The 18,060-nt window shown below is 38.6% G+C and overlaps 2 protein-coding genes across 2 annotated transcripts; one reads left to right on the top strand and one right to left on the bottom strand.

Moving 5' to 3' along the window:
- Positions 1–1,047: 1,047 nt before the first annotated feature.
- Positions 1,048–3,332, top strand: LOC108724075 (uncharacterized protein K02A2.6-like). The gene is made up of 2 exons (XM_018450235.1): positions 1,048–1,223; positions 1,679–3,332. The coding sequence occupies exons 1-2, from the start codon at positions 1,048–1,050 to the stop codon at positions 3,330–3,332; spliced, it is 1,830 nt and encodes a 609-aa protein (XP_018305737.1).
- A 6,267-nt stretch (positions 3,333–9,599) lies between these two features.
- Positions 9,600–10,361, bottom strand: LOC108724074 (uncharacterized). The gene is made up of 2 exons (XM_018450234.1): positions 10,077–10,361; positions 9,600–10,028 (listed from the first exon to the last, which is right to left on the bottom strand). The coding sequence occupies exons 1-2, from the start codon at positions 10,359–10,361 to the stop codon at positions 9,600–9,602; spliced, it is 714 nt and encodes a 237-aa protein (XP_018305736.1).
- Positions 10,362–18,060: the final 7,699 nt, after the last annotated feature.

Genomic DNA, 18,060 nt, shown 5'->3' with positions numbered 1-18,060 from the left:
TACTCGTCTAATATATTAATTGCAGCCACATGTATGAGTTTGCGAAAGGAAGGAAATAAAAAAATGGCGAAGTTATTATTGGAAGATAAATCTAATAATTCTGTTTCAAAGGTTCCTATTATTCACCCGTATACAGAAAACGAAGCTCTTGCTCTAATTATTATTAATTGTCGATTGTCAGTTGATCAGTATCAAACATTACGTATTGGTGCTAAAGACAGAGATGCTAATATTTATCCAAATTATCATAAATTATTAGATGCAAAAGCTCTTTGTTATCCAGAGAACATAATTATAACAGAGAAATCCGCAGAAGTTCGGTTACAATCTTTATTAGATCATACTGTATCGCGACTTGCTAATGTCTGTCGACCCGTTTTATAATAGATTCAATAAATCTCTCATTACTACAAAGGACAGAATTGTTTTTGAAATGGGGATTCGACGGAAGTTCAGGACAATCACAATATCAACAAAAATTTTCTGAAAACGTTGAGTTTTCGGACAACAATCTGTTTGCGACGTGGCTTGTTCCTTTACAATTACAAACTTTATTCGATGATGGTCAATTACTTATATTATGGAGAAACAATCAACCTTCCTCCAAACGATTATGCAGCCCGATACGTTTACAATTTATAAAAGAAACCAAAAACGTAATAATAAATGAGAGAGTGTATATCCAGTCTTGCATTTCTACATTGATACTGTGGGGACAGGGCATCGCTACGGCACTGTCCCAGGAAAAAGATCGGGGGGGATCGATCGATCGATCGAGTCAGTCGAGTCAAGAGTTACGTGAAGGTTAGTCGTGTGTAACCGGAATAAACAGCTTATCAATTTACTCGATTATTAGTTACTTTGTTGTGGAACCCCCCAACGTGCTCGCGTAACCTCACCGTAGGACAAGGTTACAACAGTGGCGACGAGGATTTTACAACCCACGCAACATAACCTGAAACCACCATGGATAAATATTTCACACAGCTCATCAGCGAGATGCAGGCTGACCGCCAGCAGTTACAGGCTGACCGCCAGCAGTTGTAGATGGTTCTTATCCAGCAACAACAGCAGATGCAGGCCCAACAGCAACTCATTATACAGCTAACACAGCGAGAACAATCTGCCGCAACCGCGCCTGCTGCAACCGTAGCCAGGAACCTCGCCGAGCAAATGGTCGCATTCACCTACGACCCAGACAAGAACCTGACGTTTGAATCCTGGTACAAGCGTTATCAAACAATTTTCACAACAGAGGTAGGAAACTAGACAGCAGCTGCAAAAATTCAATTGCTGTTACAAAAATTTTCGCAAGCCGACTATCAACGGTTCGCCGACTCGGTTCTGCCTCAAGAGCCAACACAACTCACACTCGACAACGCCGTTGAAAAACTCAAACGTATGTTCGGTTATCGCAAAACTAAATTTGCAATGCGACACAAGTGCTTTAACCTAAAAAAACTAGACACCGAGGATTTCACAACATTCGCTGCTCGCATCAACAAACATGGTGAGAAGTTTGATGTCGCTCACTGCACAGCCGACGACTTCAAGGTCTTACTTTTCGTCAGTGGCTTAAAAAGCCCGCGAGATTCACTGATCCTCGAGAAGTTACTCACAAAGATCGACGCCATCAGCGTCAAACTTGAAGCGGCTGACGATGCGGCCCGCGCGGCAGTTCCAAAGCTCACACTCAGGACCTTGTCAATGAAGCCGAACGCCTCATCAACCTGAAGCAAGACAAATCGACTATCGAAGGGACAATTATAACACCCAGCTCCACAGAGGTCAGCGCCGTTCACAAACGCAACAGCTACGGTCGCAAATCACCAGGTGGCAAGAAGTCGCCATCCTTTGGTAGTCGCAGCCGTAACGACCAAAGCTCCTTCAGCAATAAAAGCGCATCACAGCCACCTTCGCCCTGCCGCAATTACTGTGGAGAAACCCACTGGAAGCGAGAATGCGAGTATCGTGACAAGAAATATACAACTTGCTCAGTAATTGGTCACAAGACCGGATTTTGTGTTTCAGCTTTCGAGGCGGTCGCTCATCGCTCAAAATTTAGTCGCAAACAGCGACGCAATTCAGATCCCGGCCAGAAGAACAACATCAATCAAATTACAGAAAAATCCAATGCCAACCAACGCAAGTTCGTCTCACCAAATATTAACGGAGCACATGTCCGCCTTCAAGTCGATTCAACATCGGACATCACTATCATTTCTAAAGACAACTGGGAGAGACTCGGCAAACCTACGCTCAAGCCCTGCATAATCCAACCTGGAAGCGCATCCGGACATTCAATTCGCCTCTGGGGATCCTTCCAGTGCACCATGAGCCTTAGCAACAAAATGGGAACCGGAACCTGCTACATGTCAGCGTGCCTCAATTTGCTCGGCATCGACTGGATCGAGCAGCTCGGATTGTGGAACGTCCCACTTGCCTCAGTCTGCAATACCATAGCCGTAACCCATCTACCGACGACATCGCGAGCAAGGTTGAATCAAAATTCCCCCAACTTTTTGCTGACGGACTTGGTCTATGCACCAAAACAAAAGTTTCACTTACCCTTAAACCGGGCACACAAAGGATCTTCCGCAAACGACGTCCGGTTCCATTCGCAGCAATGGCCGCCATCGAAGAAGAAATTAAGCGTCAACAACACCTCGGAGTTTACAAACCAATCACGTTCTCAGGGTTCGCAGCATCGTAGTAATAAAAAAGAAAAACGGCAAAATTTTCTCGAGCCGAACAAGTTTCCGCTGCCAACATCGGATCAGATCTTCACCAGTCTCGCCAACAACTGCGTCTTCTCCAAAATTGATCTCTCAGACGCCTTTCTCCAGCTCGAGCTCGATGACGACGCAAAGCTGCTCACAATCAACACACACTTGGAACTCTTCCAGGTTAACCGCATGCAGCCCGGAGTCAAGACAGCACCAGGCATCTTTCAGGAGCTCATGACCACAATGCTCGCAGGTCTCAAAGGCGCCTTTGCATTTATCGACGACATCATCATTGACGGAAGTAACAAAAATGAGCATGACAAGCTCCTCTTCCTCCTTGAACGCATTCAGAGCTACGGATTCAAGCTTCGAATTGAAAAATGCGAATTCGCCCAATCAAGTATTCTCTTCTGCGGCCATATTATTGACACTCAAGGCGTCAAGCCGGATCCTGAAAAAATTCAAGCCATCCAGACCATTCCGGCACCGCGTGACATCTACCAGCTCCGTTCGTTCCTCGGGGCGGCCAAATATTACGGAAAGTTTGTCAAGAACATCAAAGATCTTCGCGGCCCTCTTGACGACCTCCAAAAGCGCCAAATTTGAATGGCAACAAAAGCACCAGGACGTTTTTGACGGACTCAAGAAGATTCTTACATCAAATCTGATCCTCACTCATTACGATCCTGCAAAAAAATCGTGGTCGCAGCCGACGCTTCATGTTATGGCAAGGGCGGAGACATATTGCATAAATTTCCAGATGGAACCTTGCATCCAATCATGTACGTCTCATCAACCTTCACAGCGGCTGAAAAGAATTACTCCCAGATTTAGCGTGAAGCCACCGCACTTGTGTTCGCTGTCAAACGCTTCCACAAATACATCTATGGTCGCAAATTCGAGCTCCACACTGACCATAAACCTCTCCTCTCGATCTTTGGTTCCAAGCAGGGCATCCCAGCTTACACCGCAAGCCGCCTCCAACATTATGCCTTGACCTTACTCGCCTACGACTTCGACATCAAATATGTCAATACCGGAAGCTTTGGATACGCTGACGTCATTTCTCGCCTCATCGCCAAGCATCCACGAGAAAACGAAGAAACCGTCATCGCAGCAATTCAAGAGGGGAAAAAGGAGGAGCAGTGTTTCGCAATCGATACCGCAAAATTGCTTCCGATCAAATTTGCTGACATCCAGGAGGCCACGCAGCGTTGCGCGACACTCAAGGAGGCCATTGAATTCATTAACACCTCATGGCCACGGAAGCGCAACCGGATTCGTGATCCCGGAGTTGCTGCATTCTTCGACCAGCGTGAAGCATTAACCGTCAGCCAAAACTACCTCTTCCAGGGCGATCGTGTCGTCATTCCACCTCAGTTCCGTAAACAGATTCTTTACCCGTAAACAGAACTCTCGGAGCTTCTGGTCGGTATTTCCGATTGCCCTTCCCAGTCCAGTCTTGAGAATGTCGACAAAACGCTCAGCTCTGCCATTTGACTGAGGGTGATAGGGCGCTGTTAGGATGTGCTCCACGCCTGATTGTTCACAGAAGGTTTTGAATTCTTGTGCGGTGAACTGGGGCCCATTATCTGTGACAAGCGTGTCGCAGAGGCCGTGCCGAGCGAATGTCTCTTTGAGCATTTCGATGATCCTAACGGTTGTCGTTGTGGCGGACTTGAAGACTTCTGGACAATTGCTGAAAGCATCAACGATGACCAGATAATAGGCGCCGTTGACCGGGCCTGCGTAGTCGGCGTGAATGCGAGACCATGGCTTCGTTGGGATCGGCCACGGTTGTAGACAGCACTTGATGGGCGACTTAGCACTTGTTCCGCAAGTTTCGCACGTCTTGATGGTGCGTTCAATGTCGGCGGTGATTCCGGGTCAGAAAACTTTGCCACGAGCGAGGAGTTTCATGCGGATACAGCCTGGGTGACCAATGTGGAGTTCCTCACCGCGTACCGCTTCACACCGTCCTACAAGCTCGGCAATAAGTCTCCGTCTGAGTTATTTAATGGCCGTACTATGACTTGCTCCACCCTCAAGAGCAACCATCTTCTCAACGCGACACAATGGCCCATCAGTTCAACCGAGCCCACGGAGCACGCTGGAAGGAGTTCGCAATCGGTGAAAGTGTCTACTACCAACTATACAAAACCAACAAAGATTGGGATTGGACTCCAGCGACAATCATCGACCGACTAGGCACCGTCAACTACACGATCAAACTTAAAAACGAATGAGTTATTAAGAAAGTGCATGCAAATCAGCTCAAATTGCGTCACACTCCAAACGAAATCATCGACGCATTTGACCTTAACGACATCTCGGATACCGACATTGAGCCAGTAATCGTCCCTCAGCCTGAGCATGAAAATCCGCAAGCAGCAACTCAGGTGGACTCTTATGACGCCGACATTCCTTACGAGGATGTCCAAGATAAAAGCAGAATTACCGTTGTTCAACCCGCGGAACTAGGACCCCGTCGATCAACCAGAATCAATGCAGGCGTTCCACCTCAGCGCTTCGGATACGACAAGAAGATTTAACGGGGAGGACTGTGGGGACAGGGCATCGCTACGGCACTGTCCCAGGAAAAAAATCGGGGGGGGGGATCGATCGATCGATCGAGTCAGGAGTTACGTGAGGGTTAGTCGTGTATAACCGGAATAAACAGCTTATCAATTTACTCGATTATTAGTTACTTCGTTGTGGAACCCCTCGTGCTCGCGTAACCTCACCGTAGGACAAGGTTACAACAGATACTAATTGTTGTCTCTGATCCTGTGAAGTTAACAGTAAAATGCTGTTTCGTTTTAACTATGGCTGACGGAAAAGTCTGGAGCGCTCTCACAGAAAAGTCCACTTGTACATGTTACATATGTGGAGCTACTCCAAAAGATATGAATAAATTAGACATTATTTCTAATCGACCAGTAGACGAGACAACTTTGGAATTCGGTGTTTCCCCTCTTCATTCTTAGATAAGATACTTTGAATGTCTTCTCCATATCTCATATCGAATCGAGATAAAACAATGGCAAGTAAAAATTGAAAATGATAAATGTAAAATGAAAGAAAGAAAAAACATGTTCAAGCAGGTTTTAAGGATAAAATGAGTTTAATCGTTGATGTTCCAAAGTAAGGGAGCGGGACAACTAATAATGGTAATATGGCTCGTCAGTTCTTTGCCAAACTACTACTTAAAACCTCCAGCGAAATCACTGGAATAGACGATACTCTTATCAACAGATTCTCTGTAATTTTGAGAACTATATCTTCTGGTTTTGCAATAGATGAGCAGAAATTCGGTAAATATTGTTATGAGACAGCTGAATTGTATGTCAATTTGTACAACTGGTACTTCATGCCAGCTTTTGTACATAAGTTACTCCTACATGGTGCTATTATTGTATCTGCATCAATTTTACCGATTGGGATGCTTTCTGAAGAAGCTCAAGAAACCAGAAACAAAGATTGTAGAGATATGAGGGAGTTCCGTACAAAAAAATGCTCTAAAATTGCAACGATTGAAGATTTATTCAAAAGACTTCTACTTTCCTCAGATCCTGTCATTTCGTCTTATAAAAGAAGTGTTAATAAAAAAACTGATTCTTTTCCTCAAGAAGTTCTTGAATTACTTGCAGATGTAATAATTGAAGATAAGTAAGATAATATATTATAAAAAATAAAAAAATTATAATATAAAGAAAACAAAAAAAATTAAAAAATTAAAAAAAGTATATTTTTTATTCAGATCTGCATAAAGAAAAGTATTCATTTCAATTGCAAATTAATTTTATTCAATGTTAATTTTTGATTTATTTGAAACTGATTTATTCTTTGTCGCTGCACTAAACTGCATTAAAACTTTCTATCTCGCTTTTGTCAATTTTCAAGTATATATCTACTTTATTTTACAACGATTATATATTAAGAACAATCATACAAAGAACAACCATATGTCATTTGAGCGACAGTTCTTTCTCATGATTGCCGCCTACATTATTATTATTATTATTATTTAAGTAACAAAATAACTATTTTTAAAATATATTAGTTAACAATATGTAATATAGGATATGTAATAAGAATATGTAAATATTTCGTTAAATAGCGCACAGCTAACTTTCTCATAGCAAAATACATGTGCAGGACATAATAAAGTTACTAAAACAAGAAGTAAAAAAGTAAATAAGATACAAATATGAATTAAAATAAGTTTAAGTAACAGTATATTTGTAATATGTACTGAATAAAAAATATTGTAACAAAAATAAGATTTATGGCCACATTTTTTATTTTCGCAACACTGTGCGTCGGGCCATTGTCGCGACAGGCTTTTTATCCTTCGTCGGGGTAAGTTTCTCGCGTGAGTACATGCTTTACGCTTTCGCCCCCTGGGGGTTGTGTTACGCTACTCGCGGTATGCTCGACGCAAGCACTCGCGAGAAAACGGGGCCCGCGTAGTGCTTGCGCGAAAACTTGCTGCGCCTGGTTTTTGATTCGCGGCGCCCGTGTGTGCGGGCGGCCTATTTGCTGGCGCTACTGCCGCCACAATCCCAATCCGATTTGAGTCTCCAGAGTTCCTGCAATATTATTTTAGCTACTACGGTTACTGGGCCTAGCAATTCAAGCGGGTCGAATATCAATGCTATCCGCGCTAAAATGCTTCTTTTAGTGGGTTTCTCCAATAAAGAGAGATGACCGATACTAGAAAAGTTAAACGAGTTCGATGAGCAGTCTCATGTAAGGCCCAAAGCCCTCATTTCTGTACTCTTATCTGTTGATAAGCTGAATTCTCGACTAAGGTGATCATGTTGGTTATCCCGTAGGGACGGCTCGTTGGAGGACCATTTCCTCTATTCAAACTTTCCCTCATGCAGCAGTTGAATCAATTCATTCTTCATCCGAGATGCTTCTTCCACGGTGTCAGCACTCGAAACAAGATCGTCGACATAGAAGTCTCATAGTGCGATTTTGGACTAATGGATATTGTACAGCATGATCCTCTGTTAATTTTCTTAATGCTTTGATCGCCAGGAACGACGCAGATGAGATACCATACGTGACTGTCATTAGCTCGTAGGTCTTTATAGGTTGATCGATCTCGTTTCTCCACACAATACACTGCAACGAGGTTTGATCCGGGTTAACCAAAACTTGTCTATATATTTTGCTTACATCAGCAGTAATTGCAATCCTGAAGATACGGAATCTTACTAACGAGGAAAGCTTCACAACTGTGCCGACCCGATTTGATTCTCCGTGAAATATGTTGTTAAACATGAAAATCTAAGAGATTATTAATAATATATAAATCTAAGAGAATATCTAAGAGATAATATCACGCATTGGGGCACATGCATGAAGTAAATCACGAACAAGCAAGGAGCACGAGCTCTATCATTTTATTTATCTCATCATGCGGTAAAAAATGGAGCTAGTACAACTACCAAACTTAGGGTAGTATTCGATGGATCGTCCAAGACTGGTACTGGTTTTTCTCTGAACGATGCTTTAATGGTTGGTCCAACGCTGCAAGAGGATCTATTTATAATAAGAGAGAGATACGTATTTTTTTATATATGCACTAACTCATGTTTAAGGGGTGTAACACCCTTGTGTTACCCCATGCTTGATAGGTAAATTTACTATATAGCGTCTTTCTTCATTGCGCTTTACTGTTTTGAGGAATACCTCTTCACACACTCGTTGTTCTTCCGACCGCTGAGGGGCAGTAATATCGTGTTCGACTTCCCAAAATCTATTTAGCAAGTAACAAACTCAGATCATCCGATACAATGGCATGACAATTTATACTCGGCATTGAATTAATGGTAACATTCGGAGTGCAACCCGAGATTACCCATCCAAAATGTGTTTTTTGTAAAATTGGCTGAGTTTTAGAATATCTAATTTGACCTGCACAAAGTATGATCCAAAATATCTCCGCATCAATCAACATATCAATATTGGCCGGTATATTGAAGTTGAGATCGGCTAACTTTATATTTCTTGGTATCATTACATTGTGGATGGGCACAAATTGCTGTAGCAAATGAGTTATTTTTGGCAATACTACGCATTCTATTTTTTCTTGATGATTATTGAAACGCGACTTGATGTTTACGCTCACAACCTTATTTGCGTGAATTATTCCCTCCATGATTCCAGCCACGGATACAGTAAGTGATCTCTCCTCAAGTTTCAATCGGTTAACAAATTCCTGAATCACAAAATTCATTTGCGATCCACTATCGAGGCACGGCATGGGTGTGAATGACCGCTGTTGAAAGCAATATACTTGAAGAGAGATGACTCAAAACACACTGAGTGGAGACAGGAATTAAACTGCTAGATTCTGTGGAATCTATTTTAGAGGCGGCAATTTGTTCTAAATTACCGGTATTGGAAACATGAAGCAAAGTGTTATGCTTTTTACTGCACTTGCGACAACAACTCGACATACATAATTTAGCTTTATGAGATGATGATTTTAAGCAATTGAGGCAAAGATGTGCTTTTTTTACTATCTTCATTCTTTCTTCCATCGATAATTTAACAAATTTTTCACAATGATATAATTGATGACTTTCTTTGCATAATGTGCATGCAAGATTGCTTGTAGCAATATTTGCGACTGAAGGATTCTTAAGCTTATTACCTTGTATTTGAAGAGACTTACTAGTTTGGCTTGCACTAGACCTACTATTTATCGCTTCTAAAGCCTGATAGCGCCTTGATAAGAATTCGGTTAGTATTTTTAGATCAGGAAGGTTAGCGTCTACGATAGTCGTCTCCCATGCCTTGTTGGTAACTGTGTCCAGCTTGGAGACAATTATATGGATAAGCAAGTCATCCCACGACTCAGTCGGCCTTTTTAGCGCCTTTAGCGCCCTTATGCTTGAGTATGGTATCCAGCAATTCGCGTAAGGTTGTATGATTTTCCTTAGTAATAGCTGGTGCTTCGAAAATGCTTCTGATGTGTCTCTGAACTATCCATCTTTTATTATCGAAGCGTTCCTTTACAGCCGCCCAGGCTTCCTCGTAATTATCAGTGGTGGTCTCAATGGACTTTATTACTTCAGCTGCTTTATCCTTCAAGGATGACCGTAAATAATGGAACTTCTCTATAGTGGTTAAATTATCATTGGCATGAATTAATTTTCCAAAGGTATCGTAATATGAATACCAATCTTCGTAGGATCCTGAAAAGACCGGTAGATCTATTTTGGGAAGACGCACTCGGTTTTCTCTGGAATTAGCTGAGCGATTAGTTACGGGGGGCGGGGCTGCCTATATTACCAGTTGCTCAAATCGTTCAAGTGTAGCATCAAATCATGCCATAAGGGCATAATAAGAACTCTCAAAACTTTCGCGCTGCTGCACTTGTTGTGCTAGAATAACCTCTTTGGCGGCATCTGGTTCCGAGTTTTTGAAAGTTTCTATTATTGACTGAATCGCGTCAAACTGTGTCCATAATTCTGCTAACTTTCGTTTGCGCTCTGTAATTTCATGTTTCGATCCCTGCTCTATTCGGAATCCTTCTATAAAGGTTTTTAGGCGTGTGCTTGCGGCCTTTATGTGAGTTCTTTTGCTTTTTGCTTCCGTTAGCGTCAGTGTAGCCATTGTGAATGCAAAGGTTTAACTCTTACGCGTGATTCTATTTGGAGGTTATGGCCACTCACAACTTTGCTGACTTGAATCCTTTGCTTAAGCTTATCGTACGCGACAAATTATATTTCAATTTCTACAGGCAACCACGCAACTGGTAATGATACAATATACTTATGACTTGGATGATTCTTACCTTGTCTAGGCTTTTACTTAACCTTAACTTGAATATTCGTGTTATAGATTTGGATGCGTTTTACCTTGTACCTTAATGATAGAATTCCGTGATATCAGTAATACCTATAGCTTTCACAGAATCCGACTCGAAGGACCGTGTTGATGCACTTGTTGTGCGAGATCTTGGGATCCTTTGCGTATGTGCACTCTAATTTTCTCCTTTGACTTAGACTTGTGTTTCTACTAGCCTTGTGACCACAGTTTATTTGTTACTCTCGATTTAGGATGCGTCCTTAGAGATTTACTGGGAGGTGAGAGTCTTACTGTATAATTCCATTTATTGAATATCTCCATACAGAAAGTCAAGCGTCATGACACAACCGAACGACGGTTTTTTTCCAACAACAACTGCGCCGGACACGCTACGCTCGCGCCACACACACACCGCCCGCATCTGCGCGACGATAATCCGCGGAAGAAAAATAGGGCGATCAGCGCATAGAACATCACCCAATAAGAGAGCGCACGTAAGGCGCGAACAGTACCAGATCTGGCTAAATAATGGTCTCTATCCTTTACTTTTTTTAAATACAAAACTTTATAAATACTTTCTAAAGTATTATATAAGAATTACTTAATAATTTTTGTATACCTACTTGTAAAAGTGATGAAACCTAAAACACGAACGACCCATTGTGTATAAATAATAGAAGAATAGAAAATTATCGTGTGTGTACTAAAGAGTAATATATAGATATAATGAATATTAAATCGATAAATAAAGGCTCCTACAGTTAAATTAATCGATAATGATGATACAGTGAAAAAACCTATGTGAACCAACACAAGTTCTTCGTGTGTATATGTATATATATATATGGGAAAAGGGGTATAGGATGGATACCGCAATCGACAAACAACGTTCTTGTAATTAGAAAGTATTTAATGGCGATACGAAACGGCACCTTCCATGGTTCGTTGTCTAGTACAATCTGTCTCCTCGTTAACTTCCGCTCGCAGAGCTCGCGCCAAAAACGTACGCGGGTCGCGCCATCTGATGAAGTGGGAAAGGAATAATTTAGGGTAACGCTGGGACAAATCCCTAGCGCTCAAGAACGCGCCCTTTTCAATTGGAAGTCACTTGACATTCCTACATATATTACAATTAAATTAAAATACGAACGTTTCAATCCTGGTATTGGGTCCTCTTCAGTGTAATAAATGAAGATGACAGCATTCAATAATAATGAAAAATTGAGTTCTATAATATTCGAGTCATCAGATCTTCGCTAAACTATTGTCAATGTTTGAATTCTTCTGGAACGTCTGTTGTATTTTACGGAATAGAACAAGCATAATTTAGAACTAATTCATTAAAAATAATTAAATAAAGGTAATTAATATAAAGTCAGATTAAAGTTATCATAAATCAATTTAACTTACATGAATTCGGTTTAATGATAGTCTGTTACATAAATGTTGTTGCTTCCGCGAGGTGTTAAGACTGTGTGAGAGGTCAATTCGCAATAATACTTATGTAGGATATTCCGATAAACAAAGTTATAGTCAAACATATAAATGAAAAATCACTAAGTTTTTAAATTCAATAAATACCCCTAATTTTAATCACGAGATACTATTTGTAACATAGAAACATTCAGTCTTTCGTGACTACATCATAATATAGAGATTTAATAACTCTGTGTCATTTTGTAGATTTAATCCATTTTTTTGCTTTTTAATGAAAATAGCCTCTGAAATTATTCTTTTATTATAATTCTTTTCTAGTATCATTATATTATTCCAATCAAAATGATTGTGTTCAATTCTATACTGTGTAATAACCATTTGTGTTTTTGTGTTTCTATTGATATAGTTTCGATGTTCACTAACCCTAGTAGCACAAAGCATTGGCGCAATATTGGGAAATCAATGTACAGCCAATATTAAACATTGGTTAAGAATTGCACACCCAATATTGGTCCAATATTGTAAGGTAGACGCCTAGTCATATTTAACCAATATTGGTTCAACAATATTGGACCAATATTGGGTACACAATTTTTACCCAACGTTTTAAATTGGCTGTACATTGTTTGTCCAATATTTCGCCAATATTGTAAAGATTGAATCTCTAATATTGGTCCAATATTGATTCAATAGTATTGGCGAAATATTGGAAAAACAATGTATAGTTAATATTGGGTAAAAATTGAATCCTCAATATTGGCCTAATATTGTTGAACCAATGTTCATCTTATATTGTTGAACCAATATTGGCTAAATATGACTAGGCGTCTACTTTACAATATTGGACCAATATTGGGTGTGCAATTCTTACCCAATGTTTAATATTGGTTGTATATTGTTTTCTAATATTTCGTTAATATTGGGAAATAATGTATAGCCAATATTACACATATGTGAAAATTTAGTTACCTACGTAGGATTCGAACCTGGGACCTCTGGACTATGAGCCTTCTGCGTTATGTGCTACACCATTTCTTCGATTGATAAATGTATTACTTAATTGTACTGTTATAAACAATCTATCCTCGATGTGTGCCCAATGTAAACCCAATATTAGGTAATGATTTACACGAAATATTGGCTCTACATTAGTATTTATTATATAGTTAATATTGGCATTACATTGGGAAATCTTGGCCAATATATCCCCAATGTAATGCCAATATTGAGTAATGACTGACCTACAACATTGGTTGTACATTGGCATTCATTATATAACCAATATTGTGCAATGATGGACATGCAATATTGGCTATACATTGGCATTTAACGTTTAACCAATATTGGCATTACATTGGGAAATATTGGCCAATGTATGCCGAATGTAATGCCAATATTGAGTAATGACTGACCTACAACATTGGCTGTACATTGGCATTCATTATATAACCAATATTGTGCAATGATGGACATGCAATATTGGCTCTACATTGGCATTTAATGTTTAACCAATATTGGCATTACATTGGGAAATATTGGCCAATGTATGCCCAATGTAAAGCCAATATTGGATAATGATTGATTTGCAATATTGGCTATACATTGTCATTTATCGTATAACCAATATTGGCATTACATTGGGAAATATTGGCCAATGTATGCCCAATATAACCAATGTTTAGCCAATCTTAGCCAATGTATAGCCAATGTTCTGTGCTACTAGGGAATTCTGATCTTTAACAATCTTTTCGTTTGTCCAATGTAGGATGCATCACAATTTTGACAATTGATTTTGTACACCACATTAGATCGTGAGAAAGTTGATAATTTATCTTTTTGACATTTGATGAACGCACTCAGTTTATTAATTCCCATATAAGCCAAACGTATGAATTGATTGCCCTTAAAGAATCTTTTGAAATTATCAAATATGTGTGGTACATAAGGTATAGTGAAAAAACCTTCCCTTAGATTCACCATTAACTTTCCTGTTCATATCTATTGCTAATTTATCAGATTGTTTGAATTTAATTAGTAATCTTTTTTTAATTTTCTTAAAAATTAACTTCGACGGGTATCCGTTACTTAATAATATGTGAATAATGAATTTGAAATTTTTGCTGTGAAACATGGGATGTGATAATGATATTACCCTGTCAACTAAATTCATGATGGTTCCTATTTTGTAGCACAACGGGTGGCATGAATAAAAGTTTAAGTACTTACCCGAAAAAGTAGGTTTATGGTACCAATCATAAATTAATTTATTACCATTTTTTATTAATGTCAGATCCAAGAAATTCAATTTATCACCTCCCCTTTCAATTGTAAAATTTATTCTAGGATGAAATTTATTGAATGTGTCCAATAATGTATCAATATTCCGTTTTTGAGTATTTAGTGCAATATCATCAACATATCTATAATAAAAATTTAAAGTAAATTGCAATTTGTTGAGTGAAGCCTATTCTAAATCCTGCATGACCATATCTGCTGCTATAGGGAATAAAGGGGATCTCATAGGTACTCCAAAAGTTTGTTTGTAGAACTTATTGTTGAAAACGAAATACGTGGAACCGAGCACTAACGTAATTGCTTTAATAAATTCTTTTTTCGGGATGTTAAAGTTGTTTTTAATGTTGCACCACCTTCTTTCTACGCTCTCTATGACTAGACTCTCTATGACTTCTGAGATCTACTGGTACATTAGTAAAAAAGGATACAACATCAAGTGAAACAAGAACGGAGTCGTTCGATAAATTTAATTGTGTTAACTTCAATGCTAATTGAAAACTATTTTTTACATGTCCTATCGGTTCTTCCTTGTATGTATCTAAGATCTTATGTAGAAAAACTGCTAAATTGTGCAAAGGACTACCTATCGAGGACACAATAATACATAATGGGTTACCTGATTTGTGGATTTCAGTACATCCATATGTTTTCGGTGTTATTGCATTAAATGTGTTAAGAAAATTATAATTCCGTTCTGTCTCAAATTCCTCCTGCTTCCATGTCTTAAGTAATGTTTTTAAATCATCTAACTTTGTTAATCGGATTGCGCTTTAAGTTAGTATAAGTATCTGTGTCGCTTAATAATATTTCCATTTTTTCTATACTGTCTTTTCTATATTGATATTATCAAGTGATATTATCAAGTTTCTGATGAAAATTCAAATTTTTTTAGGTGTTACGTCCAATAGACTCTACGATTTCTTCGTCTCGCTACCGTTCGATCAATAAAGTAAGATACGAACAAAATCAATCGATAACGCGAATCCAAAGAAACTTTCCCAGCAGAAGAAAATGTTTATTTAGAATCAAGTAACCCTCGATAATCAAGCTTTCAATCTCCTTTCGAGCATCGTGGAGAAAGAAATCAACAAATAATCATTATTAAATCGCGACGTTAGCACCAAGGTGCTAAGCCGGATCAAGAACCGATTCCCGCGATAAGAGTCATAGCGCGGACGCAATACTCGAGAGAAGGTGAGATGTTGAATCATCTCACGCCGATATCGTACGTCTAATGATAATAGTTCTACGCATAGGTTTAAGAAAGTTTCATAAAATTAATAATGACACTTTCTGATATCAGAAAAATCAACAAAAATTGTGACTCATGTTTCTTATTTCCTAAGGAGCACGATTAACTAAATCCAAGGATGTTTGCTCATTACTAACGCAGTTTGATAAAACGTACATAATTTTTCCAACTTGTAGCTAAGCCCTAAGCAAATGCTGATAAAAGGGAAATAGGTAATTTACAACCCATCCCCGCCCAGAAATGAAACTCTCCAATAGGCGACCGTGAATCTAAAGCCCTTTAGGAAGGTGATGCATTATCCACCAATAAGAATAAGAGCGAATCAAAACTGAAACAGCAGGCAGAGCTAACTTGAGGGCAATTTTCCAATGACCAGTCAAAACTGTTATCATATCAAAATTTTGTGAACCTGTTTTCCCAATTTCCCAATTAGACACATCCTACCACAGAACCTCCTCCCAAAGGACTCTTATATAAACCGTGACATAGCGAGACTCGCTCTCTTATTTTTTTTTTCATTTATTTTGTCATACTTTATATTTTGTCAGTCATTTATTCGTCTTATATTTTGTCATATTTGTCAGCATACGGTTTCGTCATATATACAAGGTTTTATACGGCTTTTGTTAAATAGTTTCCGTTTTATAAAAATCTTAAAGCCTGTGCGCGTTCTTTTAATCGAATGACGAACATCATCTCATTGGGCTCCCACATCTGATGCGAACATTTTGATAGCAGAAAATTGTAAGTCTCATGGATTATTATTTATCCCCGAAATTAAACTAATTCGCTAAAGAGTAAATAATTCTCTAGTTCAAATAATGTTCTATTAAACATTCAAAATGTTATCAAAATTAACGAAATCGACGGAACAGGAAATTTTCGCGCCTCAACACCTTTTCTTCCTAAAGACGCTTTCCCAGGGCAGCCACCAAATGTTCACATTCCGGTACTACTTCCTCGATCATTACTTATATCTTGTTTCCGTAGGATTTTTCTACAACTTCTTCCCTCCTTCCTCCGTTATAATTAACGAAATTAATTAATTCTACATGTATCGCCTACACATATTTATGCACGCACGCACGCACACACGCACACTAGACTCACGCTCGCCCTATGTCCTAATTCGCTTCCGGCACAAATATTTTTTTATTTTTTATAATTAATCAGTAATCGTTCCGATCAACACTTAATAATGTCAGATGGTCGAGTTTTTCGAGATGTTCTCTTTATAAAATAGATTATTGTAACATGTATATAAATTTAATTTTTCAATATTAGCTTATAAACATTATCTCTACGTTACTTCTAAATGCATTTTCATTCAAAAATTGTAATTTATGTTTAGTAATAAAATTGAACTTTGTTAAGATGATTACTTTCCATTAATTCTAAAATCACAAGACCTCGTACTCCCACCATTTTTCAGAGATCGCACATGATCCGGTCCCAAGTTATAAGGATTAAGTTTCTTGATTCAAAATTCGGACCGATGTACGCACTGCTCGTAGGAAACAAGTGTTATAACGTCCCTTCGGGACGTTGACCTTTATTCCGGAGCGATAAGAAGTGCATCCGACTCTCAGGTATTCGCCTCTGCGCGTATACTTGTGAGATAAAGTCTATGTGTCCTTCCGTACTCTCTTCATCTCCATCCTTGTCTCTCCCATTGAATCTAATTTCCAAGGGTTTGGACGTAACATAGGAAAAGAATTCATTTACTAGTGGATCTCATTGTGAACCCAAAATTTCCTTTGCAGCATTATATTCTACATATATTGGAGTATTTTTGAGAAATTTTTCAGATTTTTAAAGGTGGACATAATTTTTCATTTATTTACTTAAAGTTAAAAAATTGATCCGTATAACAAATCAAACTAACAAAAACTCCTTATAAATCAAATATATTATAGCAATAAATAACTATAAAAATAGAAATTGGAAAGAATAAGGGCAATAGGAGGCAAGCGCAGAAGACGTCGCGCAAATAATACACCCATAAAGCGTAAAACCTCTTTATTCTACTAAACACGCTTATATGTTTCGGCTCACTTTTGAGCCTTTTTCAGAGACAACACAAACTAACATATATAAACTGTGAATAAAAGTTATTTTGTCATGGTGAGCTCCCCTACATCGAGAATATAAGTGCCAGAAATTAAACCCAAATAAGAATGAAAGAAAAATTGATTTTTTCCACTATTCATTTTTCCTCATTAAAATTAACTTTCTTATCTGAAAGTACGGGAAAAATTCTAAAAAATTCATATGTTTGAAAATTTTATGTATTTTGCAGTTTTAACAACAAAAGGGGAGAACTCCTTTAAATGACTATTTTCATATCTCTTGGATGCAAGGCATATAATACTTTTTTTTTTATCTTCAACATTATACAATATATCCATTTACATGTTTTCATGATTATTTTAAAGATTTCAAACAGTTTATTTTTAGATGGACTCCTTTCATGTGGAATGCCCCACATACTATGTTACATCCCGAAAATTCTCCTCTTCT

The sequence above is a fragment of the Mycetomoellerius zeteki genome, unplaced genomic scaffold (assembly GCF_001594055.1).
Source record: "Mycetomoellerius zeteki isolate Tzet28-1 unplaced genomic scaffold, Tzet1.0 scaffold272, whole genome shotgun sequence".
NCBI lineage: Eukaryota > Metazoa > Arthropoda > Insecta > Hymenoptera > Formicidae > Mycetomoellerius > Mycetomoellerius zeteki.
Note: the sequence above shows the minus strand (reverse complement) of the source record. Positions and strands in the feature narration are given on the sequence as shown.

Coding starts and splice junctions, on each gene's coding strand:
- LOC108724075 (XM_018450235.1), top strand. CDS start 1,048: ATGGTTCTTATCCAGCAACAACAGCAGATGCAGGCCCAACAGCAACTC. Junction 1,224..1,678: donor AACCTGACGTTTGAATCCTG/GTACAAGCGTTA, acceptor CCCGCGCGGCAG/TTCCAAAGCTCACACTCAGG.
- LOC108724074 (XM_018450234.1), bottom strand. CDS start 10,361: ATGGCTACACTGACGCTAACGGAAGCAAAAAGCAAAAGAACTCACATA. Junction 10,029..10,076: donor GTTCTTATTATGCCCTTATG/GCATGATTTGAT, acceptor CTGGTAATATAG/GCAGCCCCGCCCCCCGTAAC.